The following is a 13,292-nucleotide window of genomic DNA, read 5'->3' on the forward strand; positions in this document are numbered from 1 at the left end:
GTCCTCAATGCACTTCAGAAACTCATTAATCAACAACACATGGCATTGTGTGATACACTCACATGGATGTTTATTTCCCTTATGTTTTCCTAGTACCATGCCCAGCCATTGATTCAATACCTTTGAAATGTTGGATTAGAGGTGCAATCACATTCCTTAAAGGAGATTTTTTTTACCTCCAGTCAGGCCAGCTGCAATCACTATTTAGCCCAAGTGATATTACCAGTATGTGTTTGGTTAACCAGAGGAAGATGCACACAAATCTGATAACCAGCACACACACACTGGTTTAGTGAGATATGGCAACAGCATCTTTCACATTGTGAATCTCAGACCATGACAATCTCGTACAGAAAATTTCAGTGATGCAAACCCCAACACAGCAGAGCTGAATATTTGAGGACTCCACTTTACCATGTGGTGTCTCCCTGAAGTGTGCCTCAAAACAGGAAATAAGTTCTGAATTCCCCCTACTGCACAACACCACAAGGATCTTAAAGTCTAAACTCAAGATAATTACTGTTGTCAGCCACATTTCAGAAGTTGGTGTTTTTACTTTTATAAATACCCATGGATTTGAATATAAATGAATAAAACTGTTACCAGCTGCTGGAAGCTTTCTTTCCAGGGATTTGGATGTTCATATTCTTCTGGATTAATCTGATAAAATTTACCAGGTTCAGGATGCATCATCGGACGAGTGTACTCAAATACTTCCATATACAATCTTTTCCTGAGCAGAAGAGAAAATTAATGTGTTTCTGATTACTTTTTCATTTTAATATAAAACCAAAGGCTAAAACCCAGGATTTTTTTTTAACAGAATTTGCCAGTGACAGTGAATATGACCAATATCAGCACCTACCGCTTAAAAATCAATTTTTTTTGTTGTACTGACTTTTGTGTTTTTCTGACAAAAATCTGTATGTGTTTCATAAACCAAGAGAAAAAATCTGAACATGCAATTTTCATGATGATACTTAAGCAGTTACATACACTATTTGTGAATCAAACTGTACATTAACTGCAGCACTAACATTTAAAAATCTAGTAGCACAAGTGTAACAAAACTTAAGACCAAGCGTGTCACCACCTCTTCCTCACCTTGCCAAAAAAAGACTGAAAAATGCATTCATTGAGAACAAGTGATGCACTGTATTCCAGAAAGAGTTCATCAGTGAGCAAATTATAGTGGTTTAAAAAGAAGAAAACGGCACACAGCAGTTGGATTCTTTTCATTAGTGCCAGAATGCAAATAATTGCAGTGTCTGAGCCTGCTGATATTAAGCCCAGACTTACAGGATGACACTGAATCACAGAAGTTGTAATTCATCTGACAAGGCATCCCCAAAGCTGTCTTTAGGACAGGAAAATGGGGTAGTTCTGTGATGTTATTTTATTTGTCTTTTAGTCTTAATCTTTACTTTTAAAACAAAGCAGCTCAAGAAATATGTTGGTTTTTTCCCTTATAAAAAATTACAAATTTAGTTCTCATTTATTAAAACTCTCAGTAACCCAGGGGTAGAGCAGACTCATATGGGGGAAAAGAGCCCAGGTACCCAGCCATTAAACAAAGCAAGCAAAATTCACACCAAACAAAAACTCCATTTAAGTAACACTAGACAAAGCTCACATCTAAGTTGAAGAAATGTGTTCTTCCTTCTGTATGAAGGAACACAATCCACATAGTAGCCTAAAAAAGCTTAAAGGGGGAAGAAGGAATGGCAACTGAAGGAACAGATTTTTTTAAAAAGGCATTGTTAACTAGTATCTACACTACTAGAGAATCAAGTTTTACTGTTTAATACCTATAATACAAAAATGATGCTTAACTAAACCAGACATAATAAAATACAAGTGGTTTTCCTTCAACTAATTGTAACCAGTATTTCAATTTTTCTATTGTACTGGCATCTTGAGCAGCACATCTAGTATTTCTCAAGATAATGAGGAATAGCTTTTCACTTACCACAAAATTGGATCATTAGCCAGCTCACTGAAGCGTTTGCACACACAAGCTGCTCTACAGAGATCCTGCTCCAGCAGGTAGGAGAAGATCTTTAGAACCACTTCATCTGGCAACTTCTCCTGAAGATACTGTTCTGCAGGTGCTGCTATTAAACAGTAATCAATACAAGGTTATTGACATATCTAGTGAGTTAAAATTCTGACTGCAAAAAGATTACCAACTTGTCACTTGAAAGATTCCCTTTTAAAATGTCAATTATCTCAAGGCAGCCTTCTGTTTAAAGCTTGTTTCTTCTAAAACCAAAGGCAAAATATCTGACAGAAGTTACAGACTTCAAGTCTTCTTTCCAAACTTCTTATTTCACCTTTTCTGTTGGAGGAATCATTCTGCAAACAAGTGCAGATGTTAAGCAGGCTACTGTGCATGTTCCAGAAATGCTGGCTTCTCACTGCTATTAGCTTCATTGTGGTTCAATTAACCCACATTATCTATACAATAATAATAATGCAGTCCCAAAGCCAAAATGTCTGCAAATGTTTTCAAACACAAAACAATTTAATCAGAAATAGTCATTCTCTGGAAAAACTACTAGGAAGACTTCCTTGTTCTCCCACAATGAACACATTAGGGAAAGAAGACATCTGGGATGTAGGAAATCAACAGCCATCAATAATGCCCAAGTCTCCTCCTTCCACTTACTCCCGTTTATGTTCTTCCTTTTGAAATGAAAAATCTAAACCAGAAGAAGTATTAGTCTTGCCAGATGCATTTCTTCAGAGGCTGGAGAAAGTTGTATTCCCATACCATTGTGTGGAGACAGGAGTGCACTCTGTTAAACCCTGTTCATGGGCACATGGACACTCCACATACAACACAAATTCCTTTGGGAAAGCCCTGCTGCAGTCTGTGCTCTCACCAGACCCTCGTGGGGCAGGGCTCCTCAAAGCAGGCAAGTTCTGCTTGCAAAGGTCACTTCTTTGGCTAATGCCTTCAGGATCCTCTCTACGATCCTAAAGGGCACAACCACACAGAGCAGCTTCCAAAGTTTAGAGGATTTGTATGCAAGGTGTTCAAAGTTTGTGCCTGCTAAATTCACAGCACAATTACATCCATGTAATGCCCCTCACATTATATTTCCTTAGAACATCTGAGCCTAAGGAGCAACAGGATTGTCATTTTGGCTACTACAAGAAGCCAACTGAAGTGACCTTAAGAAAGATGACCAACTAAATATAAAGGAATAGCATTCTGAAAAATAATATCCATGTGAGATTTCACATATCAACAAAAAAAACTGCCCCAGGATTCCCTTGGGCAAGACAGCATCAAGAAATGTGTTATTTCCAGCTGTTAGATGGAGAAAACAGGAAGTGCAGCCACCAAACTGTGTCTTTTTTACCTCACCTTAAACTGGGGTCTGCAGACCACATCACCAGAACTTGTGTACTGTGACAGAAGTGATTTTTCCATGGTGCCATGCTTACACCTCTGATCAGACCAGGTAGTAGGAATTCTGAAATACTCCCGAGATTGCAGCACCTTCCCTGAAAGTGTTCCTTATTGTGCCATCGTATGAATGTCCCCTTAAGTGATTCCAGAGTACCAATTTAATCTCAGATGCCAGAGATGCATTTCATGTATTTATGCAGTTGACAGCTGCTCACAGAAGTACCACAGTTTACAGCCATAAACTAAAGGTACATGCCACTTCAGCCCAACAAAGATCTATGCTGTGCCAAAGTGCTAAGTGCCATCATTCCACATACCCACAGCTATCTGCTCCTACAGTATCCTAACCTCCTCCAGCATTTTTTTTATGATCAGCTCCTTCCTGTAGTCCATTGCAAGCTACAGAATTGCTAGCATGGGACACAAGGAAAGAAACAGGAATGCATGCCCAGAAATTGGCCAAGTTCTCTTCTGCAATGGCATTAATGGCAGATTACAAAATTATTTTTATTCAAGAAAAAACAAAGCAAAGCTTTATGAGCCAGGCTGAAGCCAGTAAGTTGGTAAAACTTATGAAATGCAAGTAGTCTGGAAAGGCTCAAGAGACACCTGAGGAGCCTGAAGAGCTTAAAAGCAGCCTGTAAGGGGAACATGGCTGGGCATCACCAAAAAATGTTACATGCACTATCAATGCTGGTTTTTAAAAAGATTTTTTTCCACTGGAGATATAAAGGGTCCTTCCTGTGTCAACAGGCAGGAGCAGTTCCTTCTACAGTCCTAATTACTCTTGAAATGCATCACAGGATAATTGGACATTGCTTCTGAATTAATCTTTTTCTGGTAGCTTTCCAGTTAGAAGTAGTCTTCTACTGTCTTACTGAAAGCTGAAATGTTATACTGCAGATGCAAGACAGTAAATCTTCCCAAGTTTTCCACAACCTGTCTTCTCCTTTTAACACACTAATCCCTGAGGCATACAATTTAAACAGTTACTTCCATAAACAAACTGCACCGTTTTTTTCTTCCTTTATCTCTGTTAAGACCTTGAATAATTTTTTATTGAATGGAGAAGCTCACTAACACAGAGCCCTCCCACTGCTCCGAAGTTCATACTCCTGTTTTCCTCCCTATGCTCGATTTCAAAATTAAAATTGAAATCCAGATGTGTTTCCTTACTGCAGGGGACAAGGAGCAACTTTGAGAAAGTGTCAATACACTTGAAATAAAAATAATAATAAAAGTTTTAAAGCCTCAATTAACCTTCTTGCCCCTGCAATTTTTCAAGTTGAATTTACTTGGAAACTTAGGCAGTGCTTTCAAAATGAAGATGATTTTACAGGTGTTTGCTATCCTCACTCAGCTTTATTCAAAATCCTGTAGAAGTGAGCAATTTAATTTAAATTGCCCTTCTGCTCAATTAAGCAGGGCTTGATTTGAGATTTCTCCACTCAAATCACTGATACAGTGATTACCAGGTGAAATTCTCCAGTATAATTTGAAAAAGCTAATTTGCTTCTTAATGTGAAGACTTCTCTGTATCCAAGAAAGACCTACATGCTTTTGTTCTATAAATCCACACTTCACATCTTGGGTATCTTTTATCTGTGTGTCAAAGCAAGGATGTAATCAATGTGTTCTTCCTCTCAGTTTACAAAAATGAGCCAAAACAGTTTTAAAAGGCTTGTCTGGCCACCAGATCAAAAGCATTCATATGCTCCTTCCTACTCCTGACAATTTCATGCCTATTGATGAAGTCAAGGTAGTGTACAAAATGCATACTCATATTAAAAGAGTTTTCCAAACAGTTTGCCAAATAATTGTCAAAACCAGACAAGAATAAAAATAAAAATGAAGTGTGAGAGGTCATCACCAATCTTCATCTTTGCCCTAATGTAAGCTGACAATTGAACTATTTATGATTTAGTAAGCTTTAATATACTGCACACCTGAAAGTTAGAAACACAGCTAGTTATGTCATTCGGTTTCCACAGGATATTCACAAAGCTAATTCAGTTTCACTTTTGATCATTTAACTGATAGGGACTAGCGAAGTAATACCATGACAAAGAGCAGGGAAAGCAGCCTGAAAGTGAATTCCCTTCTTTGTACAAAGTCCAAGAATGCCATCCCAAGAATCCAAAATTACAAATTATGTCTTATATGTTGCCTTTTTTGTCCATTTTAGTGGAGAAGATGGAGACAAATAGCTTTTGCTCCATAGGGAACGTATTTAGTAAAAATCTTTTCTTGTTAAAAAGCAGAAACATGCCAGAAACATAGCATGTGTTGTTCTTGGGAAAGTATCTTAGGAAATCAATAGGAAAAGAAAAAAATCAATTTAAAAAGTCAGTAAGTTCTGTAAACTTATGCATGCTCTTAGTGTACAGAACAATCAGTGAGTGAGCCAGTAACCTCAAGTCTCAGAATGTACTGCAAATCCATAGTTCAGAGAAAAGAGAAATTTAAAATAGCAACACTCCCAGCAGAACTAACACTGAAATCAGTATTAAAATACATGTTTTTCCAACTCCTGGTTTCACTCCAGTTGGAAACTCTAGTTGACTGGCATTTCTCCTTTCAACTTCACTGAATTTTCCTCCACTCAGTCTGTACAATAAGGAATGGTTTTCCACCAAGAAATTCTCCTGTATTTCTAGTCCCATGCCATCATTTCGTCGACAGTTCTAAAACAAACACCTGTACAGCCCAGAGGACAATACACAGTCACCACTCATGACAATCCAAGAAGTCTCACATCTACAACTTGGTTACAACAGCTACCATTACCTATGCCAACAAAAAACATGAGGTGAAGAGGACTGCGTGCTAAAATAAATCTCACCAGAATCAATATTTGTAAAAATTTAGAGGAATCTCTTAGAAACTCAGCAGGGAGAATAAAAAAATAACCATCACCCATACTGGGAAAGAGATTAATAAAAATGGTTTGAGGAGGACACGCCTTTCTTTCATTGCAACTGGTCTGAACACGGTCTTAAAAGTAAAATTGTAAAATCACTGTTTACAGTGAGTCCTCTGTTAATTCCATGCTGGAGAAGCCTCCATAATCCTGGTACTTTCCCCACATGAGCTCAAGAATCTAACAAATGGAATGTGCAGTGAAAGCGTGGAGAATTCCTCAAGAAATCAGTGTCATTCATGTTGGAAAGTTACACACTCTCACTAAACAAAGGGGGAGAGTAAAAGCACAATGACAAACACAGCAAAGAGTGAAAGAAATGGAAGAAAAACTAAGAATTGTCAAGAGAAGCAGAGACTGTGACAAGACAACTCTACACAAGGCTCCAGAGAACCAATCAGGAAATAAATCAATGCAAAATTACACAGAATTCTGTCCAATTGGTTCTGGCTATTTCAAAAATATAAATCTGGAGTTAAATGGTTCTTAAACAGCTGCTGAAATTAGAGAGCTGGTCCAAGAGGGGGAGAATAAAACAAAGGGGGGAAAGGACAAAAAAAGACAAAAAACTATGCTATGGAGAAAATAAGAAGCCAGAAAGAGCAGACCTCAACAGAAGACAAGAAAACGGACCCAAAGTCTTGTGCCAGCTGCTCAGCTTTAATTCGCAATATTAAGGGAGACATGCACTAAAAAAACAGAAGCAAGAAAAGCAGGGGAAACCACATTGATGGGAGTTGGCAAGTGCTGGTGTTGATTTTCCAGGCACAAGTGACAGCAGATCTCCTGGAACTGGAGAGTGTGTCAGGAGACAAAAAGAATTGAAGCAGAGAGATTGAAAAACTACACAGAAAAGAGAACAAGCAGGGGGTGTGTGCCTGTATAAAATGTGTGCACACAAATAAAACAGACACACGATACAGTTATACACAGAGGTATTGGATATGTGTTTATAATACAATGCACATTTACCATAGATTTGTGCAAAAATCTATGTACATTATGTATGCAGGAGTATCTGGTTTTTATCTACAAACACACCAAGTCTCTCCCTCTCTCCACAATGAAGTGCTATGATGACATACCCAAACTGCCCCTAAAAATGCAATAGAACAATGCCATCAATATGAGAAATGGTAATTAAACATTGCAGTATTATTGCTCCTAACAGCAGCTTAGATTCAACTACATAGCACTGTGAGAATAAAAAACAACCAAAACATGCCTGCAGTGAAGCAGACAGAACGGAGGATCAGATTCTAAAAATTCTGATTAAAATCATGCCACCAAATTTGAAGATCAGAACAAGCCTGTAGTTTTGTTTTGGCATTTTTTCCCCACTACTGTTTCTTAGCTGGAGAATACACAGAAAAACAGTTTGAGGACAATCTGTGTGGGAGAATGTGTGACGTTAAAATGTCTCTAACTCCTTATCCCTTGCCCCTTTTTTGTACAAAAGTTATTACCTGATAAATCCTGGGATTTCCCAGATACTCTAGCACGTTTTGCTCGGTGACCAAAGTTTTCAGTAGCTGAAGTAGAGGCACCCTTTAATGAAATAAATAAGAATTAGTTCTGTCATTAGCTAACTTAAGAAAAATACTAACTAGTTTCATATTCTTGAAACAGTAACATTTCCTTTACAATTAAACCCAAAGAAGTTACCTCCATACTGCTCTTTGTAGGACAAGCTGTTCTTTTAGGTAGAAGAGTTTTTCTGCGAAGCTGGTATGGGCTGTTTTGTGCACCAGGACCTGATTCTTCTGCAACCATATCTGCAGGTACATCATCATCTGCAAACAAAAAAAGAAATTCAGTAATTTGAATTGTAGTTTTGCTTTATACCAGGGAAAAGCTACAGAAATTTCCAGGTAAGTACATAGTCAGAAGGGTGGGGAGGAAGTGCTAGAGAGCAGAGTACTTCTAGTGAAAAAAAAAAGGTCAGAATATCACAAATCCAAGTTCCTTCATGTGTACTTTCGCCAAACACACACAGAAGCTACACCAAAAGCAGCTTAAGAAAATGCAAAAACCTAGGCTTCTGGTTTATCTGCAAGCATTTAATTCACTATGCTAATTCAATCACCTCATTACTTCAAATTTTTTACCCAACACTATCAGCAGAATGAGGAACACTGAAGTGTCAATTATTAACTACATGTTATCAAGAAATCCTTTAGTAAACATAGCACTTAGTACTAAACTCAAGACTGAGTTTTCCTCAAACATTTTGGGAATAGCTCAGGCCATCACACAAAACCTTCTGTAAAATGGAGGAAGCTTTAAATACATACATTCTCTTTACCTAAACTACACTTGAAAAAATAAGAGCAGATTTTCTCCCTGCCCTTTAAAAAAGAAGTGCAGAAAGTGTCATGAGTATAATTCTAAAGGTTTTGATTCATTAGTTTCAATTTTCCCTGTTCATATATTTATGGAACGTACTTGAAACAAGCAAGAAATAATTACTCATCACTGCATGCCCTATAACTAACATTACATTATAAAGCTGCAAAATTTTAAAAAGGCAGAACAAAAAGCATCTAGAAAATAAATTAAAACCAACTCCACTTAAGAGAAATATATACTTTCTGCAGATGCTTAACTGTGAGAAAACAATTTTGCATTTCCTTTTCATTTTAATTGCCTTTTTCTTCTTAAATTGGGCAAAATGTGAAAATAAAAGCAATGCCACAGAGCCAGCAGTTTTCCTGAATATATTAGGTTGAAGAGACTAATGTAAAAAAAAAAAAAAAAAATCAACACAACATAAAAAGAACACAATATGCCACCAATAAAACTTCCCTACTCTTCCAATACTACAGTAGTCTGTTTAAAAAACAAAGCAATGCAATTCTGAAGTGACTCACTCACATTTCAAAATCTTATTCTCATGATTTTCCTAAGGGTTCCTGGTTTGGGGTTTTTTGACATAAATTACAAAACATTGTGCTTATATTGGATTATACATACCATGCAACCTGAGCTGCTACATCAGTGAAAAAAACCACCAAAACCCCAAACTATTTTTCCCCTTCCTTAGCAGATATTTATAAATGGCAACCTCAGCACGTACCATTAGAGAGCACAACATCCAAACAGAGGACAGAAGCTGTGCAAAGATGAAGTTCACTGGCGACGTGCACACCTCCACACAGACTCCTCAGAGCAATAGAGGAGAGCTTCATCAGCTCATTAATCCACCTGAAAATTAACCTGCAAGTACTTCCATGATCAGCCTTCAGCCAGCCCAGCACAGCCACAAGACCGCACGACTGGGAAGAACCACCAACAGCACGGGTTTTTAAGGACAGAAGCCAACTGTGGAATTTCTATCAGGACACACCACTTTTTAAAAGAGAGCCACCTCCGAAACTTCAGCTAGAAGCTGGCTCACGCTCCCTGTCTGCTGCTTCCCAGGCACACCTCGCATCTGACCACTTCACTGCCGAGGAAGGCTAAGTATTTATGAATTATGCAAAAAGCCTAAAGGACATTGATAGATGAACTGTAGTGAGTTTTCCTGTGAAGGCGTGTCTGGCCCGGTGGGGATCACTGCCTGTGGGAGGTCAGTGACCTCAGAGCAGACTCAATGCACACTCATGGTTCAGTCACTTGGTTTTACCCGTTTCTTTGCCTCACTGATGGAAAACACCCTCTCAATTTAACAAGGTAGGCAGAAGACAGAAGCTGCTACAGTAGAGCTCCCAGCCTTTCCCTGGCACGCCAGAGCAGCAAAGCAGCCGTGGGTGTGAAGCAGGCCCTGCCAGGAGGAATTCGGGCACCACCACCAGCCCCACGGCTCCCCACAGCAAAACACCCAAATGTACTCTGACACTGCAGCAGGGATCCATTTTGCAGCCCTGGTGTCCGTTTTAGATTTGATACAGTAACTATGACTACTGTCACTAATATCCCCAGAAACTACCTGGGGACTTGAGCATGGTGTCTCAAGCCGCCCCTGCTCCCCTATTTTGCATTGAAGACACAAGATGACTGTCAGAACAGCTGGGTTTTTCCCCCTGTTCTGGACGGTCAGTACAATGGTTCAAAATTGCCATGTGAAACACAGCAACAGCAAAAGAAGCAAAGATAACAGGGGGAAAAATAGAAAGCAAAGCAGAGAATTTCAATCTCTGATAAACCCCACTGAGGTCTGCAGAACACCACCCATGGAGGCCACAAAGGACAGAACATATTACTGCTGGAAAGAGACAGCAGAAGCCTGTGGGGTAAAATGGAAGGAAAGGTCAGTTTGGTTGAAACACTGAAGGACTGGCTAAGCAGAACAGAAATATATTCATTTTCTTGCAGTGTGTTGAGGAAAATGGCAGGAGTCCTACTATAAGATTGCTCTTCCAGCACAGATGGCATTAAGGGATATGCACACACTCACAGCAAGTATCAGAAGAATTAAAATCTTCCTTTTTCCAGCTGAACACCAAGGAAGACGAGGGAAGGGTACCATGATGTCTCTCACCAGCAGATTTTGCCACACTTCTGAGGGGCTTCTGCATGGATTTCTGACACTTCAGGAGTAACAACTGATCCTCTTTTGCCAGATGCATCCTGTGTAGTTACTGCCAAGTGAAACAGTGCCAGGAAACCTGAAGGTCTTGAGTGACCTCTTCAAGCAGCAGCCTTGGTGCTTGGATTCAGCCTTCCAGATGCTCCCTGAAAGCCCTGAGCAGATTAAAGCAGCTACACTGGGAGCCTTCAGAGAGATGCTGCTCACAAAGTAATTCTTCTTCAACACTGCACACTGCCCTTCCCTGAGCAAGAAAACTCTTAAACCAGACTGCAAGAGCTGTATTTTGAAAATCCTTCCCTAAAAAACACTTCAACGTACACTTGCTTTAAAGCAGAAATATCTGTTTTAAAATACAGTACCTCCAAAATATTTTGCAAAACCCTATTTTAAAAGGTAACAGTATCAGGCAGTAACATTCATAAAAAGCATTATAATCACATTTGTTGATGATAGAAGCATAAAAGTCAATAAACAAATTTGGAAGAGTGTGTGTGTAATATTAATATCATCATACAAACACCTGCTGAAATGACTGCCAGATGCTGTCACAGTTTCAACCAAGTCAGTATGTTTGCAGTTTTTAAGAGATTAAATTAAGCTGAGTCTGCTCTCAAATAAAAATATTTACCCGAATATTTTACACCAATTATATTGTACAGTAAGATAAAATAATTTCAAATAATTATGTCAAAAAATCATGTTTACTGAACTTCATGACCCTGACAGGTCAAAATCTAAATTTAAATTAAGAATTCTCTCGTCTGATAGTTCGAAACAACTTATGAACCTGAACTGTAACACTGTAAGATTTAAGACCCACAGAAGACCAAAAAGGACAAATACTTCCAGGATGAAAAGAACAAAAATTTGCCATTCTAGCACCTACTGTCAAGAGTGCTTTGTATTTCCACAGATGCTGTGGAAGTGAGTACATTAAAATAAAGAAAAAAATATACAATTGATTTATTTTGTTTCACGAAGACTTAAGTTACAGAGAAGTAACAAAGAGTTGTCAAGAGCTATTTGTTAAAAAATATACACACCTAGGTCACTTCTAGAGAAAACTTATCATGTTCCAAAACACATGCACATGGTTTCGTTTCTACCTTATATGTGTTCAGATAATATTTCCAAAAAACACTGTTAATATAATTGACAGCTGTAAGGTTGATAAATTCTTTCAAATAAAAAGGAAAAATGCTTTAAATTCCCCCAACAGACTCATCATAAAAAAGAAAAAGGGGGGAGAGGGTCCCAAGGAAGGCAGCTCATACACTAATCTGTAGGGTTTGATCACTTAAGTTTTTACTCTACAACATCCCACTTTTGTGCTGGTTTTCTCTACCTCCCCCAAACGGGGCAGGAGGAGCAAAATCAACCAACCACAAAGATTCGTAGTCAAGGGAAGCAGAATCCTGGGCGTGGCAGGTATTTCCACACAGACACAGCACTGAAATTGCTCTTGCAAGCTGGGGGAAAATCTGGTGAGAAATCTAACCAACCAGTTTTCAGACAGGAAAATCCGTATCAAAGTGAGAGTAGATCTAGAAGAGCAGCTCTGAAAAATAAAGTTAATCCATACTGAACCTATTTGAATGAAGCCATGATTCATCTTGCCTATCAAACTAAATTTTAACAGGAAGAGATCATTAAACAGTGTTTTAAGTAGAACCAGTACTTCAGAACAAAATAATAAATTATTAAAACAAAAAAATTCCAACACTGTCCATCTTTATAACTAGAAGAAAACACAAATTAAGCAACTAAGGTGTTAACTGATACAGCTCATTTGCTCTGGATTAAACTCATCTTCCATAAATCTGGCAATACCCCTATCAAGCATCCTGCCAGCCTGTGAGATGACAGCCCCAACTACTTGACTGCATCCACTTCTGGATTAGCTCTAAATTCCAACGGAGAAGAGAGGATGACACAAATTTAAGGGAGTAGAGAGGAAGGAACCCCCAAGAGTGCTAACAATGAAGGCACATAACTTACAGAACAGAAATTCAATGCCGTTCTGTATTTGCACTTCCAGCAACATCTCTGCAACAAACTGCTGCCCCAAAAAAACAAGCAAACGCACTCACCCACCATTCTTCTTTAAGGAGCAAGTCTCTGGCAGTGAGCTGTTAAATAAATGCATGTATCAGTAGTGGGACTGACACTCATCCCGTGTCCTTGAAAAACATTCCTAATAAGTGGCTGACACCTGAAAGCAGATACTGCATACAGAATTTGCACATACTACTCTGTATCCCAGAGCAAAGGTTCCTCACACCAGCAGAGAAATGTTGATTCCAGGCAGCATTTAAGGATTAGTTTCAATTATGGATGGCTTAAGGTTGCTTTTGAAATGGAGACCATTTTCTTTTGAGAGCTATCTGAGGACCTCTCTGAAGAGAAAAAAAAAAAACACTAGC

General features: G+C 38.6%; 1 protein-coding gene across 3 annotated transcripts in view; it reads right to left on the reverse strand.

The window, feature by feature from the left end:
- The window catches only part of FBXO11 (F-box protein 11), a 71,762-nt gene that overhangs the window by 28,135 nt on the left and 30,335 nt on the right, over positions 1–13,292 (reverse strand). For 2 of the 3 annotated variants that reach the window (XM_068186534.1, XM_068186536.1), the window contains exons 2-5: positions 8,004–8,131; positions 7,805–7,886; positions 1,970–2,114; positions 604–733 (exon numbers count right to left, since the gene is read on the reverse strand). In XM_068186534.1, the coding sequence (XP_068042635.1) occupies positions 604–733; positions 1,970–2,114; positions 7,805–7,886; positions 8,004–8,131 (485 nt within the window). The remainder of the gene's footprint in view (positions 1–603; positions 734–1,969; positions 2,115–7,804; positions 7,887–8,003; positions 8,132–13,292) is intronic. The other variant, XM_068186535.1, reaches the window with a different exon arrangement.

This window comes from Anomalospiza imberbis, chromosome 3, assembly GCF_031753505.1.
Source record: "Anomalospiza imberbis isolate Cuckoo-Finch-1a 21T00152 chromosome 3, ASM3175350v1, whole genome shotgun sequence".
NCBI classification, from domain to species: domain Eukaryota; kingdom Metazoa; phylum Chordata; class Aves; order Passeriformes; family Viduidae; genus Anomalospiza; species Anomalospiza imberbis.